General features: G+C 43.2%; 1 protein-coding gene across 2 annotated transcripts in view; it reads left to right on the top strand.

Moving 5' to 3' along the window:
• The window catches only part of aspscr1 (ASPSCR1 tether for SLC2A4, UBX domain containing), a 170,786-nt gene that overhangs the window by 10,597 nt on the left and 138,102 nt on the right, over positions 1 to 22,087 (top strand). The window contains exons 2-4 of one of the 2 annotated variants that reach the window (XM_055653819.1): positions 4,290 to 4,406; positions 7,349 to 7,404; positions 9,773 to 9,887. In XM_055653819.1, coding sequence (XP_055509794.1) covers positions 4,314 to 4,406; positions 7,349 to 7,404; positions 9,773 to 9,887 — 264 coding nt within the window. In that variant the 5' untranslated portion in view covers positions 4,290 to 4,313. Of the gene's footprint in view, positions 1 to 4,112; positions 4,407 to 7,348; positions 7,405 to 9,772; positions 9,888 to 22,087 lie in introns of those variants that run through there. The other variant, XM_055653818.1, reaches the window with a different exon arrangement.

The raw sequence follows: 22,087 nt of genomic DNA, 5'->3' as shown, positions 1-22,087 counted from the left end.
TTCACAGGAACACTGAGATGTAAGAATAAGGGGTTGACCATTTAGATCATGGATGAGGAAAAACATTTTCACCCAGAGAGTTGTGAATCTGTGGAATTCTCTGCCTCAGAAGGTAGTGGAGGCCAATTCTCTGGATGCTTTCAAGAGAGAGTTATGCCCTTGTCCCACTTAGGAAACCTGAACGGAAACCACTGGAGACTTTGTGCCCCACCCATGGTTTCCGTGCGGTTCCCAGAGGTTTTTGTCAGTCTCCCTACCTGCTTTCACTACCTGCAACCTCTGGCAACCACCTGCAACCTCCGGGAACCGCACTGAAACCTTGGGTGGGGCGCAAAGTCCCCAGAGGTTTCCGTTCAGGTTTCCTAAGTGGGACAGGGGCATAAGATAGAGTTCTTAAAGATAGCAGAGCCAGGGGATATGGGGAGAAGGCAGGGACGGGGTACTGATTGTGGATGATCAGCCATGATCACAGTGAATGGCGGTACTGGCTCGAAGGGCCGAATGGCCTACTCCTGCACCTATTGTCTATTGTAATAGAAAGCACCATGATCTTAAAAGGCAATGTTGGACAGCCTGGGTAGCACATTGTGAGGCACCAGGCGGATACAGAGACAGTGGAGATGGACACGAAAATGCTGAAGTAACTCAGCGGGTCAGGCAGCATCTCTGGAGAAAAAGGAACAGGTGACATTTCAGGTGGAGACCCGTCTTCAGACTGATAGTCAGGGGAGAGGGAAATGAGAGATATGAAAAGGTACATAGAACAAAGGAACAAAGCTATGCAAAAGGACAAATCAAAGCAAATCACAATGGTTCATTGTTGGCAGTGGAGAAGGTCTATCTTCGGTGTAAACCAGAATCTGCATATCATTCCTACACAATACAGAAACCATCATTAGCCTAAGTTTAGTTAGCCAATTAATACAGGCTGAAGAAGGGTCTCGACCCGAAACGTCGCCTATTCCTTCGCTCCATAGATGCTGCCTCACCCGCTGAGTTTCTCCAGCATTTTGTGTCTACCTTCGATTTTACCAACATCTGCAGTTCTTTCTTAAACATTAATCTAAATATGATAACATCTATCTGTCTGTCTGCATGGTTTACGTGGTCAAATAGATTAGATCTGACCATGTCTTTCACTTTCTGATCACTGCATTGACACCTGGAGATGTATTATGTGTTTTTTTGTTCTTGTCACTTGCTTTGTCTCTCCAGTCTGAGCAATCTTTAGTTTGTTGACCCCATTCATCAATTCAATTGTCTATTTGTTGAGAACTCATTCAATTTCGTTCAATGCGTCAACAAGGAATGTTTGCGTTTCCTACACTTAATTAGATTGCTTTAATTGTCATCAAAGAGATCATTGAAAAAATGCTGATAAGAGCTGGGTTAGCTTTGAACAAACAATAAAACAGCTTCCTACTTTAAAGATAGACACAAAAAACTGGAATAACTCAGCGGGATAGGCAGCATCTCTGGAGAAAAGGAATGTGTGAGGTTTCGAGTGAGTTACTCCAGCATTTTGTGTCGATCTTCAATGCAAACCAGTATCTGCAGTTCCTTCCCACACAGTTTCATACTTTAGATTTATTTTAGAGGTACAGCGCGGAAACAGACCCTTTGGCCCACCGAGTCCACGTCGACCAACCCATGTACCAGTTGTATCCTGCACACCAGGGACAATTTACAGAAGCCAATTAATTGACCTACGTACCTGCAAGTCTTTGGTATGTGGGAGGAAACAGGAGCACCCGGAAAAATCCCAGGCAAGTCACAGGGAAAAAACCCATGCAGAGCGCCTGTAGTCAGGATCGAGGGTCACTGGTGCCAACAGCTCCTCTGGCTGACCACTGCGCCTGTAGTCCAGGATACGAGGCCCTTGTCATTCTGGTGCCATTAGGCAGCCTAGAGCTACCCCCCCCCCCCCCCCCTTAGTCTAGTTCAGGCTAAGGGGATCAGGGGGTATGGAGAGAAGGCAGGTACGGGATACTGAGTTGGATGATCAGCCATGATCATATTGAATGGCGGTGCAGGCTCGAAGGGCCGAATGGCCTACTCCTGCACCTAATTTCTATGTCTATGTTTCAGTAAAACACAGAGTCAAGCACTGGACCACTAAACTTTATTTTATGAAACAGTAACGAATCCCCTATACAATACCTAACCACACCACGGGATCGATCCTTGTCTCTGCTTGTCCAAGGCCTTCAGCCTCGTGCAAGCAGACACCTCCAAAAGGTTATGCAAGCCCAAGCACTCTTCCAGAAGATCGACAATAAACCTCTTGGGGGGGTTACCTTTTATAGGTCATCGAACCCTGTGGGGCAGATCTACATGGGGGTGGTAACCCCTACAAACCAATCACAGATATTGATTACATTAAAGTGTTATTGACAGTTACCCGAACCTAATTACAAAGCACCCCATAATAATGTTTCTACAGAAGCTTTCGGAAAGGAAGTCAACTAATTAAATAATGCAACATTCTCCCAGGAGTATAAACAATTCAAACAAGGCTTCACTTCAGCCAATCATCAAACAGTACCACAAACACCCTACAACATTATTAACAGTATTTACAGCCGTTCTGCAGTCGGCCAGTCCTGCTAATGCATCTGCAACACCTTTGAGCTCTTCTGCAAAGTCCTCATACATTTAACAATAGACAGGACATCTGGATCTTTCCCCATCTTGCATATCAATCTAGGGTTCAGACTAGCTGGCGCCAGCTCGCAGCTTGCACTTTTACCCAGAAATTGACCAATCAGGCCCTGCAGATGCAAAGATCCTCCATTTGTATTATTTTTTATTTTGGCCAATATTTACAATATGATCCTGGGGTGAAATCCATTCCCTTGGTTGAGGGGCATCTCCAGCAGATTCTGCCCCCCAATGTCTAGCAGGGGAAGGACCCTAGACTATGGTCCTCCTCCACAGAGCCTTGGCATTGGCTTCAGTGCGTCGCTCAGCACGTACTCCTGCAGTCTGAAGCGGGGCAGTCGGTAACATTCCCCGACGGACATCTTGCTCTGCTGGGAGGCCAATAAACCTTCCAGGAGCACTTGATGTCCGTGTCTGACCTTGTCCCTACGAACAGCCCATAAATCACAGTCCTCCGTCACGGAGCTGTTCAGGAAAAACAGTGACAAGGATCGTCGGACCTAAGAACCTGTTTCCACGCTGTATCACTCTATAATGAACTGAATAAATCTGCTCGACTGAAGCTCAATCTATATTACTAAAAGTCTGATCTTGATCGCTTTTGGCCCACTGTGCTGCGATTTCCCGAGAGAACGCCGCGACCTACGGCCGTCATTTTTGGCCACCTCGCTTAGAGCCCCCCTCCGGCTTCCGGGACCAGTGGATTTTTCCCATCGATGAAAAATCGGAGAGATATTAATGTTTTTTTTTTTTAAATTGCCATTTTCTCTGCTGCCCCCGCTGGTGGCAGGGGGGGGTGGAAGGACTATAAAACCTGGAAGTGTAGTCCCTCACTCAATCTCTGCTAGACCCAGGAAGCAAGACGGTCACGGCTCTCTGAGCTGCGAATAATACTGAACGCACGTCTACTCCACGGTTACTCCCCTGAATGCTGCTGTAAAGTGGTTGCTGCCCAATTGTTTGCCTCGCCTTTTTAAAAAGTTTGTGTTCACAAAATGAATTTTGGTTGTCGGGTGGCAGCCAAATTGTTTGCCTTGGCTTGGCTTTTAAAATCGTTGCAACAGTTGGCTCCTTACTGTGCGCGGAATTAAGTGCTAGAGTCGAGACGGACGCAATGAGCTGGAGAGAAGGAATGTGTGATGTTTCGTGGTCGAAGAAGAGTCTGAAGAAGGGTCTCCACCTGAAACGACACCCATTCCTTCTCTCCAGAGATGCTGCCTGTCCCACTGAGCAAGAATTTCATTGTCCTATCTGGGACACATGACAATAAAACTCTCTTGACTCTTTGAGCATTTTGCGTTAATCTTCAGTATAAACCAGCACCTGCAGTTCCTTCCTTTACACGTTGACATTCCTTGTCACGTTCAACTAATGCTGTTGCGCCCCTGTAGTTGGAGGGTGGGGGGAATATGCGGCGTGCACACGCGCAATGATTCTGGTGCCGGTGGGTGCCGGATCTCCGCGTAATGCGCTTGCGCAGCGCCGGCACTGTCGGCATCGAACCTGCGCAAACTCGTTCGCATCGCCCCTGTCGGCACCGCACCTGCGCAGACCCGCCTGCAACCCCCCCCCCCCCAGTTGCCGGCACCGCGCCGACGCAGACCCGCCATCCGCCGACACACCGCTCACTGTGCGGGAGGCGCGTCACTGCCATGGCGGCCGCTGGGGTGACGACGGTGACGGTGCTGGCCCCGAACGGGCGGCGGCAGCAGGTGAAGGTGGCGGCCGGCACCCGGCTGTTACAGGTGAGCGACGGAGACAAGGGCCCGGCCTCTGGCTGCTGGTGCCCTGTCCCCCCGCCCCCACTGAGGCCGTGCCCCTCACACATGGGGGCAACTCTGGTACTGATGCTGCTGATGATGCCAGGCCTTCGGTCCAGGCCGTGCCCCTCACTCATGGGGGCAACCCTGTTGCTGCTGTTACCGGGCCCTCTTCCCAGGTTGTGCCCCTCACTCATGGGGGCAACTCTGCTGCTGTTGTTGTTGCTGCTGTCGTGTCGTGTCCCCGGTCCACCGAGGCGGTGCCCCTCACACTTGTGGGCGGGCAGCTCTACTCCTGCTGCTGGGGCGCTGCACCCTGGCACCAATCCTGCATGTCATGATTAACAGGGAACCAATCCTCTCCTGATCGTAGCATCAGATTGATTATTGTCATGTGTACAGAGCTACAGTGTAAAACATTGTTCTGCATTCTATCCAAGCATATCAGATCATTCTGGACATTACTACAATAGGACTCTGCACCCTGGCGCCAATTTTGAATGTAATGGTAAATAGGGAACCAATCCACCCCTGATTGTAACATTAATGGTCGAGTTTCAGTTTCACTTTTAGTTTATTGTCATGTGTATTGAGGTACAGTGAAAAGTTTTTGTTGCGTGCTAAGCAGTCAGTGGAAAGACAATACATGATTACAATCGAGCTGTTCACAGTGTACATGATAATGGATAACTGTCATGTATAGCGAGGTACAGTGATGATCCTTGTTCTGCATCATGCCATCCAGGCAGATCAGATAATTCTATACATAAATACAATAGGATACTGCACCCTGGCACCAATCCTCTCCTGATCGGAGCATTAGATTTATTATAGTGCACTGAGGAACAGTGAAAAGCCTTGTTCTGCATGCTATCCCAACAGATCAGATAATTCTGCGCATAAACACCATCAAGCCAAATTCTAGTACAATAATTGTGGGAAGGAACAGCAGATGCTAATTTAGACTGAAGGTCTGACCTGAAACGTCACCTATACCTTTTCACCAGAGATGCTGCCAAACTCACTGAGTTACTCCAGAACGTTGTATCTATCTCAAGTACAATAGTCCTTAGATTGCACATAGTGTTGCAGGTATGCATGTCCTTGGCAAAAATACAGTTATACCATTATCTAAGCAATCCAGAAAGCTGTACCTGAATGTACTCCATATTCTCAATGCCGAGGGCTTTATATACAACGCTGAGAGGGCTTTTCAATGCTGAGAGCAAAATATTCAATGCCGAGAGTGCTATATGTTTAATGCTGAGAGCTATATTCTGCACTATATCTTTTTCTTTGCTCTACTTATTGCACTGGGGTCAAGGAAGGAGCGTTCACGTGGCAGCCCTCTTTCCACCAATCTTTCCACCACCGCGCTCAAGAAGCGACAAGACAGACACCATTTTCTGCAGATGCCGAGAAGTGTGTTCAGCTCTGGCTGAACAACTTCTAATCTTGTGTGTGGACTCGATAAGAAGAAGACTTATTGCACTTGAGTTTGGCTTGATTGTATTTATGTATAGTATTATCTAATTTGATCAGATAACATGCACAACAAGGCTTTTCACTCTACCTTACCACACGTGACAATAATAAACCTAATCATGAACAATATTCAGTAAATCGGGTTTCTAGCCTTGTTATTTTGAACTGTAACTCATTGTCATGTACAACTCATTTGCACAGAGATCACCACAAACTGGATTGATCAGTTCTAGGACAGAACTAGTGTGAATGGGTGATTGTTGATTGGTGGGCCAAAATGCCTGTTTCCACGCTATATCTCAAAACTAAACTAATCAATAAAATCGATTGGTGTTGGCAGATGGCAAAATGCTGAACACTGAACACTTTAGAGCCTACAGTAATACAGACCTTCAGCCGGACCAAGATGCCCATCTAAGCTAGTCCCATTTGCCTGCATTTGACCCATATTCCGCTAAACCTTTTAAATCCAAATGTTTTAAATGTTGTTGTTGTTGTTGTACTATCTGAGCCAGTTCCTCTGGCAGCTCATTCCATATACCCACCATTCCCCGAGAAAAAGTTGCCCCTCGGGTTCCTACTAAATATCATAAACTTTTGCCCTTTAGTTCTTGTTCCCTGAAAATAAGTGTGCATTCACTTGGTCCCCCCTTAAGATTTTACACACCCTTATTATAATATAAGATCACCCCTCAATCTCCTATGCTCCAAGGAATAAAATCCGAGCTTGTCCAACCTCTCCCTATAGCGCAGTTCCTTGAGTCATGGCAACGTCAGTGTAAATCTTTTCTGCGCTCTTTCCCGTTTAATAGCATTTTCCTATCACAGGGTGACCAAAACTGACCAAGATATTCGTAATATCTTGGACAACTGTAACGTAACATCACAACTTTGATACCCAACACCTTGACTGATGAAGGCCAGCGTGTCAAAGGTTTTCTTCACCACCTTGACTATATTTTTTGTGAGCTATTATTGATTCAATCTCCACTTCACACTGCCTTCGCTAGGCCACCAGCACAATCAAGGATGAGTCGCACCTCTTCTCCCTTTGTCCTTCAGGCAAGAGTTACAGAAGTGTGAAAATGAATACTTCCAGATTCAGGGGCAGTTTCTTCTCAGCCGTTATCAGGCAACAAAACCATACTATTATTAATTAGAATGCAGTCCAAACCTACCATCTATGCCATTGATGACCCTTGGACTATCTTTAATCGGACTTTACGGGACTTTATCTTGCATTAAACATTATCCCCTTTATCCTGTATCTGTAACACTGTGGATGGCTTGATTGTAATCTTGTACAGTCTTTCCGCTGACTGGATAGCATGCAACAAAAAAGCTTTTCACTGTACCTCGGTACATCGTACAATAAACAAAACTAAACTAAACTTCGGTTTCCCCAAGATAAAAATCAGTTTATTTTTGATTTTGTATTTTAGGTTTTAGAAGAAGTGTGCAGAAAACATAGCTTGGATCCTGAGGAATATGCTCTCAAGTAAGACTTTTTAAATTAAAATTGTCTACTTTTGTTTTAAGTCTTTCACTTCAATGAGAAAAGGAACCAATCTGTTATTGTTATAGGTGTATATATGATTAAACATGTGTTTTATAATACTTTGTCGTAAAAATATGCCATTCCCAGTGCTTGTAATTTCCCCGGACCAGGAAAATCTCCTGCAGCAACAATTAAATTTAGATCAAGATCATTTTCAGTTATATTTAATCCATCAGCATAAATTATGTTTTAACGTTGAATCGTTTATTTTTGGATGGATATTCAATACTAATGGACTGTCAGAAATTTGGAATGTATGAGACAACAGTTTCACTGTAATATTTTGGAATTGAAGATAGATGCAAAGTGCTGTAGGGACTCAGCGGGTTAGGCAGCATCTCCTGAGAAAAAAGGATAGGTGACGTTTTGGATTGGAACCCTTCTTCAGTCCAATGTTTTGGGATAGTTGGGAGCTGTGTCACACTGGTTCTGCGAGCACGATACTACCAAATGGTACATCTGTGTGTCCAGACCTTTCATTTGGTTGCAGATGCATCATAATCTTGCAATAATTTACAGCATAGACTAATATGGACAAATGATGTACCTCATTGAGCTCCATGTAATGTAACCTCCTTCTAGGGTAGCCTTGAGTTGCTGAATATATGTTGAACCAGCTGAGAAAATGCTGTGTAATTGTCCTTCGCTTGAAGTCTTTATTACTTTTCGATTGGATCTTTTGATCTGAGAGTCTGTGTCGAGGTTGAGCACAGAATTCCCTTTTTCACAGAATAATGGTTCTACTTGCTATATTGTTGCCTGCAGACATTATTGTCCTTATGCAAATCCTCATCAGATCTGCTAGTTGTTTAAGAAAGAACTGCAGATGCTGGAAAAATCAAAGGTAGACAAAAATGCTGGAGAAACTCAGCGGGTGAGGCAGCATTTATGGAGCAAAGGAATAGATGACCCTTCGGTCTCGACCCGAAACGACACCTATTCCTTCACTCCATAGACGCTGCCTCACCCGCTGAGTTTCTCCAGCATTTTTGTCTACATAAGATCTGCTAGTATCTGTTCAGGGCCTCGACCCGAAACGTCACTCATTCCTTCTCTCCAGCGATGCTGCCTGTTCCGCTGAGTTACTCCAGCATTTTGTGTCTTATCTTTGGCGTGAACCAGCATCTGCAGTTCCTTCCCACACAATCCGTTCATTGAATGCTTCATTTGCTTTGGAGATACGGCATGGAAACGGGCCTTTCGACCGCATCTACCATCAATCACCCATTCACACAATTTCTATATTATCCCACTTTCTCACCTACTCCCCACATACTGGGTGAAATTATACAGAGGTCCTATTAATCAACACACCCGCATGCCTTTGGTATGTGGGAGGAAACCCACTCGGTCATAAGGAGAGCGTGAAAACTGCACAGACAACACCCGAGGTCAGGATCGAATGCAGGCCTCTGGTGCTGTAAGGAGCAGCTCCACCAGCTGTACCACTGTGTTGGTTTGCATGCTGAAGTCAACAAGCAATCAATCCCTTTTTTTATCATCACCGACACATCTCAAAATCCAAATTATCGTACCATTCAAATTTCATATTGTACAATTCCATATCCTCTAAAAATAATACTTTGAAGGATCAGTTAATATAAAAGTTCTTTCAAATGTAAAAGTAAAATAATCAGAGCTATGGGTTCTTAGGATAAACATTGCATTGCCCTTGATCATGAATCCAGCAACTATTCTCCTGAATTATGTGGTTTGAAAGAATTTGAGGTTATTTATCAAAATACGGCAGAAACAGAATATTTGCGTTTAAAGCAAAAAATGATGAAAATACTCAGCACGTTTCCTTGAAAGGTCATCCCATGAAAAGTCAATGATATGAACTGTGAACTCTGGTTCTACATCACCTATGTTAACCGACCGGCATATTTCCAGTGTAGGAAGGAAATGCAGATGCTGGTTTACACCGAAGATAGACCCAAAATGCTGAAGTAGCTCTACGGGGCAGGCAGCATTTCTGGATAGAAGGAATGGGTGCCAAATAAAATGTTATAGATGTCAGTCAATAGCCTATCTCCTGAGATGGACACAGTGAGATCAAGAAACTGCAGGGAAATGTCAGAGATTGAGTGCAGGATAGAAATTAGTGGTGAAGTTAATGAAGTCTGTGAGTTCTGCATGGGTGCAGGAGGTAGCCCCGATGCAGTCTGAAGATCCGAAACATCACCCATTCCTTCTATCCAGAGATGCTGCCTGCCCCGCTGAGTTACTCCAGCTTTTTCTGCATATTGCCAGTGTTCACTACGTTTTTACTTATGCAGAACGTTGAAGATTGATCATTTGATTATAGGTTCCAGAGAACAGTTTTGGATTTGTCCCAGCAGTGGAGATTTGCCAATGTACCTAACAATGCTAAATTGGAGATGGTTGCAGCTACACGTCAACGTGTTGGAACAGAGACCAAGGTAGGTTGCTAATTTTTGTTACTGAATCAAGAAACAAATTTCAATGTTCGGACTTTCAGCGACGGCAGTGTTAATTGAAAGCACTGTAATTAGGTTTGTTTTCTTTTTTGAAACCCACAAAAACCCGACAGATGCTGGAAATCTGACATAAAAGAAAATTGTGGAAGTTCTCAGTAAGTCAAGAGACATCCGTGCTGAGGGAAACTCAGTTAATGATTCCATTGATAACCTTGCATCAGAATCTTTCCAATGAAAAGTTGTTCAGCCAAATCGTAAAGCTCTTTTATTCTTCACAAGTGCCGCCTGTGCTACTGACTTGTTCAATCTTATTATTTAATTCTTACATTAAAGTGATATTTTATAAAAACACAACCATGCTCTCATCAGGATATTGATGTCAACAAAGGACATTAAGTTCTTAAATACAACGTTTACACTTTTACCCAGAGTAAAGGAATCAAGAACCAGTGGACATGGGTTCAAGGTGAGAGGGGAGCAATTTAATAGGAACCTGAGGGGAAACCTTTTTTCACACAGAGGGTGGTACGTATATGGATTGAGCTGTCAGAGGAGGCAGCTTCAATTGCATGAGTTTTAAGAGGTGTATGCTGACTACATTGGAAATCAAGGCATAAACATGGGTTGAAGTCTATGAAAACTGTGGGCCATATTAAATGGCCAGAAGATTGGTAATAAGATATGCTGAAAGTAGGTGGCGTACAAATATAGTTTCCCAGTACTGGAACTTTAGAGATACAGTGCGGAAACAGGCCCTTCGGCCCACCGAGTCCGCGCCGACCAGCAATCAACCCGTAAACTAGCATTATGTTACACATGAGGGACAAATTAGGGGACCCTTCTTCAGACTAATTGTAGTAAGGGGGATAAAGCTGGAAAAGAGGTTGCAAGTGAGAGGTATAGTGATAGGTGAAGGTGGGTTGACAAAGTCTAGAGATGTAAGGGCATCAGATAAGGAGAGAAGTGGAGTGAATATAAAGCAGAGGTAGGGATATAGGTTAAAGGGAGGTGGGGTGTGGTATTATGAGAGAAATGGGTGCATTCCAGGGTGAGGAGCAGGAAAGAGAGAGGGGGAAAGAAAGAAGGGCGGGGGGGGGGTGTTATCTAAAATTGGAGAATCCAGTGTTCATACTGTTGGAGAGAAAACAGCAACGGTACCAATTACTACCAGTATTTTGTGTCTATCTTCAGTATTAACCAGTATTTGCAGTTGCGTATACACTAATACACTAAATTTATCATGATATGTTTATCATGATGCTTTTGGAAAGAGTTTCTTGATAAACCATTATTGAACAACACAAGTAATTTTTAAATTAGTTGCAAATGCCTAAATAGCAACAGGTTAATTAAAGTAGATTTATATGAATTTTAAAATTATTATTGAATTATCTAGGAGAAATGAAGTGCTGGTTTTGTGCTGACTGTGTCCTTTTACACTTGTTCAGGGTAGCTAGACCCAGCCTTTCCAAACTGTCAAGTAGACAGAATGTGTAGGAAGGAACTGCAGATGCTGGTCTAGACTGAAGATAGACGCAAAAAGATGGAGTAACTCAGCGGGTCTATCAAAAATTCAGTCTGAAGGAGGGTCTCGACCAAAAACGTCTCCTATTCCTTTTTCCAGAGATGCTGCCTGTCAAGTAGATGGAACTCAATGTGTCTTCTTCTTCTTCTTGCGTATGGAGTGCACAGCCTAACGTTGTAGGACAACTTGTTCTATTTGATCTTATTTGATTGTGCACGCCAGGTTGATTGCATTCGTCGAAACAGGGCGTACCACGTGAAGGTTGCAATCTCCCATCCCAACTCAATGTGTAATAATATAAATATTATGTGCACCATCTGAAGCAGATTGATAAGAAAATGGACATTAGAAGTATCAGCACTTTAGATTCTTGTTTCCCGAACCACTTCCTCCATATGACGGATATATTATGTCCTTGAGAATTATTTCAGTTCTAGATTGCCAAACAGAATTGTGCCAGCGATGTTCTGGGGATTGGGCCAGACGCACACCACTTGGAGTAAAATGTTCAGCATCTCGTACCCAGGTATCAGTTTTCTTTCCAGTTCTGGTGAGTGAGCACCCAATCCTTTCATCAGCTTTTGTTTGGGCTTGGCACTTGTTTCTCCAAGTTTTGGAGCAGGCCTGAGGCATTTGAACCAGATCCGTAGTATCTTCAAGTAATTGATAGTGAGGAGATCAAAGGCTCAAATGTTCCATTTCAGAGAGACGATTCAGGTTCCAAGGTCATTTCCAAGTGATCCCGATCCACTGGACCTGCTCCTGGTTCGTATAAGTATGTGTCCATGTTGAGGCCGTAACCCGAGTGTCTCTTCTACCTGGAATTGACACCCCCAATAGTGCCAGAGACCTGGGTTCAATCCTGACCTCAGGAGCTGTCTGCGTGGAGTTTGCAAGTTCTTCCTGTGACTATCTGTAAAATAACCATAATGTTTGTGGAGTTTAGAAGGATGCGAGGGGATCTTATTGAAACATATAAGATTATTAGGGGTTTGGACACGCTAGAGGCAGGAAACATGTTCCCAATGTTCGGGGAGTCCAAAACCAAGGGCCAAAATTTAAGAATAAGGGGTAAGCCATTTAGAACGGAGAGTTGTGAGTCTGTGGAATTCTCTGCCTCAGAGGGTGGTGGAGGCCGGTTTTCTGGATACTTTCAAGAGAGAGCTAGATAGGGCTCTTAAAGATAGCGGAGTCAGGGGATATGGGGAGAAGGAACGGGGTACTGATTGTGGATGATCAGCCATGATCACATTGAATGACGGTGCTGGCTCGAAGGGCCGAATGGCCTACTCCTGCACATATTGTCTATTGAAAAAGTGGGATAACACAGAACTAGTGTGAATGGGGTAATCGAATGAGGACCCAGTGGACCGAAGGGCCGGTTTCCACGCTGTATATTTAAACTGAAATGTTCCTCAATCTCTTCTTGTGAGAAAATTCCATCGAGTGTCCAGGACAAACTGATGAGGATGAGGGACACCCATGTGTCTGTCTCTTCTGAAGACAACGAGGAAATGGCACTAAATATATCCCAAGAATCTGAAAAAAAATCTGTTTGCATATCTTTAATTCATTTGGTCTATAGAATTCTATATCACCATCTATAAACTCTCGTTTCCCTTTCCCCTGACTCTTCAGTCTGAAGAAGGGTCTCAACCTGAAACGTCGCCTGTTCTTTTTCTCCATAGATGTTCCCTGATCCGCTGAGTTACTTCAGCACTTTGTGTCTATCTTCGATATAAACCAGCAACTGCATCACGAATCTTCTTCATGAAGTTTAACGTGGGTTTTGAAGTCTTGCCAACCCGTTTATATCGCAGACACTTGGTGCACCAGTAATTTTTGGGGGGTTTTAAAAACGTTTTTGGAGACCTCGGGTGCTGTCCGTGTGGGAGAATTGTAGAAGTGACCCTCAACCCAACTTACATTGGGGCTGTTCCTTGCCAGCAGATTTGAATTGCACCCACATTCTACGAACGATTGTAGGAGAGAACTTGGAACCCTCGATTGCAGAATCTTTTTTTTCGGTGGGGGACGCAAAGTGGAGCCAATCAGATTTTCCAATCGTGACACCCTTCTCTTTACCGGCCAATCCAAGTGGGTTGGTGGAAACAACTCATGGGCCATCAACGTTGTTGTCTGGCAGGAAGTGTTGTGCTCGCTGCCTGTGGCTTGTGAAGCTTGATTTTGGCCAGTCCTCTGGATATCAAAGAGCAGTAGCTCCAACCTGGAAATTGTTCAAATCTACAGCCAGAAGTGACTAAAGAACTCTGGGAGTAGAGTTCAAAGAATTGTTGCAACGTTGGTTCATCCAGCAGTTCTTGGAAGGTGGAATCTGTAATTAACCGCACTTGCTGATTTGGTGCCAGGTAAAAAAACTCATCCTTTAGCTAGATCAGGGTATTGCAGTCATCAGTGAAAAAGGACAGCACTCACTGACAACCTCAAACAAAGATCACCAGAAGGAGCAAGCAATCTCTGACAGACTTTTTTTTAATGTTTAATTAGGAACTGCAGATGCTGGAAAATCGAAGGTAGACAAAAATGCTGGAGAAACTCTTTTTAAATTATGCCTGGCACCATCGGTCATCAGGTGTAAAGGGTAAAAGGTGTCTGTCTTCAGTTATTGTTATCAAGCTTGCTTGGTACATTGAACTGTTCTAATAGAATTCAAGGAGAAAGTAAAATGTCGTTTAGTTTATAGATACAGTTGTGGAAACAGGCCCTTCGACCCACCGAGTCCGCGCCGGCCAGCGATCACCCCGTACACTAGCACTATCCTACACACTAGGGACGATTTACAATTTTACCAAAGCCAATTAACCTCCAAATTGTACGTCTTTGGAGTGTGGGAGAAAACCTGAGCGCCCGGAGGGAACCCACGCCGTCAAGGGGGGAACGTACAATCTCCATACAGACAACACCTGTAGTCAGGATCGAACCCAGGTCTGGTACTGTGAGGCAGCAACTAGAACACTGCGCCGCCCGTTTTAAACTGAGATTTTAAACAGCTTTTAAACTAATGTTTCAAACATTTTACAGAGCTGAAAATAAATATCAGAGCAAGGATTACAATAGAAGCTGAAATATCTTTCAAAATAACCAATTTTGTCTCTTAAATTCATGTCCATTTTCCAGTTTTTATTGGATTTGTCACGTTTTATTTGAAAGCACTTTAAAGCATCTTTGAGCTATACAATTAGCATTGAATTAGGTTATTTTAGTTGAATTATGTCTTTCGGTTGTTATAATAATTTAAATTTTCCACTGAAATGTAGTGATAAATATTATATTTCTTAGAGTTTTCCCACTAAGTTTCTGCAAAGGCCTTCAGACCCGCACTTCAATTCCTCCGATTGTTTATGTATGCTCTTTGAAATTTTTACATTTGTGGCTGCGTTTCGTGAATTGAAAGGATAAAAAGCTGAATAAAATGAAAGGTTATCACGCATTAAATGAGGTAATCGAGGTGTAAAATTCCAACGCAGCTTAAAAACAAACGAAATGTGCTTCCGCGATTAATCTTCTTATGTACGCAGCATGCGTGAATGACTTAACAGCATGGTTTTTCGCATCGACCTATTCAACACTCAGATCTTGGTTCAAACGTATCCAAAACCAATGAGATGAAAGTCTCTGTAGTCATTTTTTTACATGTTCTTAATTTGAATTCCAGGAGTCTGGAAACCTCCGTTGCATTTACGGTGTTATGTCTAGATTTCAAGGGTCTGTGGGGCTGCCAGTGGCGTTGATGGAATGAAGCGAGCAGTGTAAAAATGCCGGGCAATAGTCCACCGATTTCTGGACCTTGAGGTCTGTCGGGGGAATGGGGGAGATTCCAAAAATGGCCAAAAAACTTGGCACGGTCAGAGTTGTGGAAGTCGTTGTGGAACTTGCTGGCAGGACCTAGTGAACATTCCCCATCTAACAACAAATGCAAGGATTCGCATGTGACACGAGGCGAGAGCTTGGGCCCTTGGGAAAGTCCCTGGCAACTGGGAGATTGGAAGGGTTGAACACTCTTGGTGGGAGTAGAGCTTAAGTACCAGTACTCCAATTTGATTTTAAATCCAGCTTGCAATTGTACTAAGAACTCTGTTTAAATGTTCTGATTTTGTTGGGGTCATATTACCTAGATTTTAAATTGATTATCCACCAAGCCGTTGCAACCAGTTATGGTATAGACACAAAAGGCTGGAGTAAATCAGCGGGCCAGGCAGGATCTCTGGAGAAAAGCAATGGGTGATGTTTCGGGTCAAGACCTTTTCTTCAGAAGGGTCTCGACTAGAAACGTCACCCATTCCTTTTCTCCAGAGATGCTGCCTGACCCGCTGAGTTACTCCAGCTTTTTGTGTCTATCTTCGATTTAAACCAGCATCTGCAGTTCCTTCCTACACAACCAGTTATGGGAATTGGGTATGTAAAGATTTGTTAATAATCAGATCTTAGAATCTGATCTTAAAAAAAAAACTGGTTAGGATTTCCTAACTAGTGTGCTTTGTTTTGGACTGCATTTTCTATTCTTGGTAGCAAATTTGCCATCATTTATGCTTTTTTTGTTAAAGATTCAGATTCTGATTAGTTTGTCCTATACACCAGGGTGCATTGAAATGTCTTGTTCGAGTGAAGTCATAGAGTTAGCAATATTCATAGTAATGGTATAGATGGTGACGAGGGCAGAACTTCAAAATGGTGCAAGGATGGAGTGCACTGAAATATAATGCAAAAGAGTGCAATAACAGAAAGACCGAATGAGGTAGAATTAAAGCTATGTGACGGCACCTCTGGGAAGGGGGTGTGAACGGTGATTTGGTCAAGAGTCTGCACTGGTGGTGAAGAAAGTGTACCAAAGTTTGAACCAAGCTATCAAGCTCCTGTGTCATCTCCCTGTTAGCCGCAGAGTCATGCAGCGGGGAAACGTGCCCTTCTGCCCACGCCCACCCACATGCCCCATCAACCCTAGTCCCGCCTACCTGCGTTTGGCCCATATCCCTCTAATCCTATCCAGAAGGGTCCCGACCTGAAACATCGCCCATCCTTTTTCTCCAGCCATTCTACCTGACCCGCTGAGTTGCTCCGGCACTTTGTGTTTATCTTCTATCCTACGCATAATTGGAATTGAAGTATGTTGGGAGGCACAGCAGCAACATGGAATAGATTTGAAATTGGATGGAGCTCAGTGTCTACCTGCTTAGTATCAAAAACATTCATTAAAAAAAATGTACACATTGCCAACAAGTTGGTGATAGAGGTGTAGACTTTGAAGTTTATAACATCTGTGTATCAGTGCCAACTACCTATAAAAAACATTGGGTTGGATACTTCTGTTTAAAAGAACTATTTTATTGAGTTTATAAGTCATACCACATTCTGTACTTTTTTTTCTAGTTGTTGGGCAACAATATTATCCATGGGTGTCCAAGAATATGGACATGATCTGAAATTCTGTTCATTTAATCTCCATGTCCTTTATAGATGGTAAAATGTCAATGTAGAACATCGATGTTAGCTTGGACTTGTATGTAAATGTTTAACGGTGTATCTTGACTATGTAAAGTTTTTACAGTTTTTGAATTCATGACAAATTATAAAACAATAAGGTAATTCAATATGTGTAGGAAGGGACTGCAGATGCTGGTTTAAACCAAAGATAGACATAAAAAAGCTGGAGCAACTCAGGGGGTCAGATAGCAGTTCTGGAGAAAAAGGAATAGGTGAAGTATTGGGTTGAGACCCTCCTGAGAGTTAGGGGAAAGGGAAACAAGAGATATAGGTGATATATAGGGAGATATGGAACATATTAATAAAAGATGTGCAAAAAAGTAACGATATTAAAGGAGATAGGCCATAGTTAGCCGTGAGCTAGGTGAAAATGAGTCACAGACAATGAAACTCAACAAGACAACTTTGAAGCTGGTATAACGATGGGTGGGGGAAGGACGGAGAGAGAGGGGATGCAAGGGTTACCTGAAGTTAGAGAAATCAAAATTCATACCGTTTGGTTGCAAGCTGCCCAAGTGTTTATATTGTTTATTTTAGATTGGGGATACACAGGTAGTTAAGGGAGGAGAGAACAACATTCTTCAAAATGTGTAGGAAGGAACAGCAGATCCAGCTGAGTTACTCCAGAATTTTGTGTCTATTGCATTCTTCAAAACCTGTCTGAATTGTACCTTTAGAACAATGTGAGGGAAGAGAAACATTCAGCTGCAAAAGTTAATAGTCAAACTTCTAAAAACTTTTACTTTTGATGTGGGCATCTTCGGCAAGATCAGTAGCACTTCCGTATGAGACCGAAGTGAAATAGGAATCGATGTGAAAGGTGAGGTGAATAATGGATTAAAAGTATTATAAATGAATGCACAAAGTATTAGAAATAAAGTGGATGAGCTTGAGGCTCAGTTACAAGTTGGCAAGCATGATGTTGTGGGAATTACAGAGGCATGGCTGCAAGAGGACCAGGGCTGGGAACTGAAAATTCAGGGGTATACATCTTATTGAAAAGACAGACAGGTGGGCAGAGGGGGGATGATTTAGCGATTTAGAGTCAGTATGGATACAACTGAGGAATTGTATGGGTAGAAATACTCTAATGGGAGTTATCTATAGGCCCCCAAACAGCAGCCTGGATATAGGGTGTGAGGTGAATCAAGAATTAAAATTGGCATGTCGAAAAGGTAATGCTACGGTGGTTATGGGAGATTTCAAAATCTGGTTGGTACTGGCCAAGAAAGGGAGTTTGTGGAGTGCACCTGAGATGGATTCTTAGAGCAGCTTAGAGCAGCCTACTAAGGAGAAGGCAATTCTGGATTTAGTGTTGTGTAATGAACCGGATTTGATACGGGAACTCAAGGTAAAGGAGCCATTAGGAGGTAGTGACCATAGTATGATAAGTTTTAATCTACAATTAGGGAAGGAGAAAGGAAAATTCGAGGTGTCAGTATTAGAGTAAATGGGACAATGGAGGCATGAGGGAGGAGCTGGCCAAAGTTGACTGGAAAGAGACCCTAGCAGGGATGAAAGTGGAACAACAATGGCAGGTATTTCTGGGAATAATACAGAAGTTGCAGGATCAATTCATTCCAAAGGGGAAGAAAGATTCTAAGGGGAGTAAGAGGCGACCATGGCTGACAAGGGAAGTCAAGGACAGTATAAAAATAAAAGAGACATGATGATTGAGAGGGTACTTAAGTTTAACAGACAAGCCAAATAATTGGAAATTTGTTCAATTTCACTGAAGTTGACATTCCAAAAGCTTAATATTGAATACGTCCAATAAAACTGGGAAAATATATCCAGAACTTCAACGCAAATTGCCGATTGTTTCTATTGTGGGTGCTAGGTCTCATAGTTTGGAAAGGAAGGTAATTCCTATCCCCAAGGTTAATTCCCGGGATGGCGGGACTGTCACATGCTGAGAGAATGGAGCAGCTGGACTTGTACACCCTGGAGTTTAGAAGGATGAGAGGGAATCTTATTGAAACATATAAGATTGTTAAGGGCTTGGACACGCCACAGGCAGGAAACATGTTCCCGATGTTGGGGGAGTCCAGAACCAGGGGCCACAGTTTCAGAATAAGGAGTAGGCCATTTAGAAAGGAGACGAGGAAACACTTTTTCTCACAGAGAGTGGTGTCTGTGGAATTCTCTGCCTCAGAGGGCGGTGGAGGCCAGGTCTCTGGATGCTTTCAAGAGAGAGCTAGATAGGGCTCTTAAAAATAGCGGAGTCAGGGAATATGGGGAGAAGGCAGGAACGGGGTACTGATTGGGGATGATCAGCCATGATCACATTGAATGGCGGTGCTGGCTCGAAGGGCCAAATGGCCTACTCCTGCGCCTATTGTCTATTGTCTAAATCCTATTGAATAATGTAGAGTAGATTTTGGTTAGGCTTTTTACATTTAAATCTGTTTAACCGCGACCTCCCACTTGTCGATATTAAATGTAACCATTGACAATTGTTTTATGGTGTAAAACCTCGCTTCCATATGGTTTTCATATTATGAAATAAAAATATCTGTTATGTCTGGGTTATGTCAAAAAGTGCATCTAATATATCTTCTGTGAGAGAATATTAATGTAAGACATCTGCCCAACACTTTCAAGAAAAGAATTAAATTGAGATCCCTGTAAATTAGTTTTTGACCAATATAAATACGAGTGATAGACCCAAAATGCTGGAGTAACTCAGCGGGACAGGAGCATCTCTGGAGAGAAGGGATGGGTAACGTTTAGGGCCGACACCCTTCTTCAAACTGAAGAAGGGTCGATCTGAAACGTCACCCTTGCCTTCTTTCCAGGGATGCTGCCTATCCCCACTGAGTTACTCCAGCATTTTGTGTCTATCTTCAGTGTAAACCAGCATCTGCACTTCCCTCCTAAACTTAAATAACGTATGATCAGGAGAAGGAGGTGTTCGTCATTGACTATGTACCATAATTCTCCTTCTATGTTTGGTTTACATGGCAATGCAGTGTCGTATCACACTAATCAATTCTGGATAGTTTGATTCATGTCACTTCTAACAATTCAGTGCGTTTTATTACAAGTAGATCCCACTATATTTTCCCACCATCCCCACTGAGGTAAGATAGTTTTCCATGCTGTACTTGCATGTACTAATCATTAGTTTAGAGATACAACGCGGAAACAGGCCCTTCAGCCCACCGGGTCCGCGCCGACCAGCGATCCCCGCACAAGTATATGACAGGGAATAATGTCCATAGCGTTTAGTGCAAGATAAAGCTAAAGTCCGATCAAAAGGTTTCTGTGAAACTGGGGGGAAAACGTCAATAAGATGTGTAATTGGGTGTTGGCCTGAACCATTGGGACTATATTTAAATAGATGATTGAATTATTCAATGCATTTAATAAAATGACTACCACTAATTTTCAGAGATGTTTGTGTGTGTTTCAGGCAAAGCTTTAAATTGAGTATTTAGTGGCTTCTCGTTAGTGCCCTGGAAACTGCTGGAAACGTTGGCAATTCTTCACTGAGCAATCAACATTTTCCAGACTGCAGTGGAGTTTTGCTGACTGCACTTTGATGTTAGACTCGTGTATTTAACCTTCACCAAATGAATTCCCTTTACCACTTTAAGTACTGTCGCTGTCTTACAGCGCCAGAGACCCGGGTTCAGTCCTGACTATGGGCGCTGTCTGTACGGAGTTTGTATGTTCTCCCTGTGACCGTGTGGGTTTTCTCCGGGTGCTTCAGTTACCTCATTAAATGCTGCTAGCTACACCACTCTATGAAGCAGTTTCTTTCAGGTCGCTGGGCGAAGAAGGTCCTTGTCAGATCCCCTCTATATTTCGGTCTGAAGTAGGGTTTCGGCCCGAAACGTTGTCTATTTCCTTCGCTCCATAGATGCTGCTGCACCCGCTGAGTTTCTCCAACACATTTGTCTACCTTAGATTTTCCAGCATCTGCAGTTCCTTCTTGAACCTTTATTTTTTATCCCTTACTCTAAATCTATGTCCTCTAGTTTTACAAACCTCTGAAAAGGGAAATAGTTTCCTGCAGTTTATCCTACCTATATCTGTCAATTCTATACACCTCAATTATGTCCCCTCTTAAACAAACCTAGCCTTTCCAATCTCTCCTCATACCTCAAAGCAATCCATCCCAGGCAATATCCTGATGAATCACCCCTGTACCCGCTCCAGTACTTTCATATGTTTCCTATAGTGTGGTGAGCAGAACTGTACGTGGTACTCCTGGTGATAAATGTTTTATAATGATATATATAGGGCCGGATGCTTGCGCCGGGCCACAAACATCAAGCCGGACACATCCCACCCTGCCAACCACCTTTTCACTCTGCTACCCTCTGGGAGGCGATTCAGGTCTCTGAAGGCTCGCCTGTAGTCTGTAGACTAAAAAATAGTTTCTACCCATGTGCGATAAAAGAACTTAATTCCAACAGAGAACACTGGGGAAGCAAAATGTAATTCCAAGAAATGCAACATTTTAAAAAAATTATTTTTAAATACTTGTTTATTATTTTTACTAATAAGTGTACATATGTGTCAATGGGTGTCGTGTTTGTATTTTTTAACCGGAGGAGATGCAATGGAATTTTGTTGCACAGTATTGTGCAATGACAAGAAACGTATTCATTCATTCATTCTTTAATAACGCTGGAGCATAACTTATTCAAAGTCCCGACTAATGAAGTTCCGTGTCCCTTGTGGCTTTTTAACCATGTTGCCATCTTCAAGGATCTTTCACTTGCCTGCCAAGTTACCTGCATTTCTCAATGCTTTCTTGGATCTTGGCTCGGAAGGTGTACGTTCTAGTCTCATTAGTACCCCCAAGCCTCATCAACTCGTGTTTATCACAATTAAATTCCATCTGCCTCTTCTTAGCCCATTTCTCCGACGCATTGTGTTTCAAAGCCTTTTAGTAAGTTTTAGCATGTTTTATTGTACTAATGAAGTTTTGAATCCTTATTTACTGGGTATCCAAGTAATAAAATGCAGAAGACACAAGGGACCGCAGATACTGGAATCTTGAATAAGCACAAAGGTTGAAGAAACTCAGCAGTTCGGGCAGCATCTGTGGAGAGAATGGATAGGCGACATCAAGTCCACTCCGCCATTCAGTCAAGGCTGATCTATCTTTCCCTCTCAACCCCATTCTCCTGCCTTCTCCCCA

The sequence above is a fragment of the Leucoraja erinacea genome, chromosome 23 (genome assembly GCF_028641065.1).
Source record: "Leucoraja erinacea ecotype New England chromosome 23, Leri_hhj_1, whole genome shotgun sequence".
In the NCBI taxonomy this organism is placed as follows: Eukaryota; Metazoa; Chordata; class Chondrichthyes; order Rajiformes; family Rajidae; genus Leucoraja; species Leucoraja erinaceus.
This window is presented reverse-complemented; position numbering and strand designations above follow the sequence as displayed.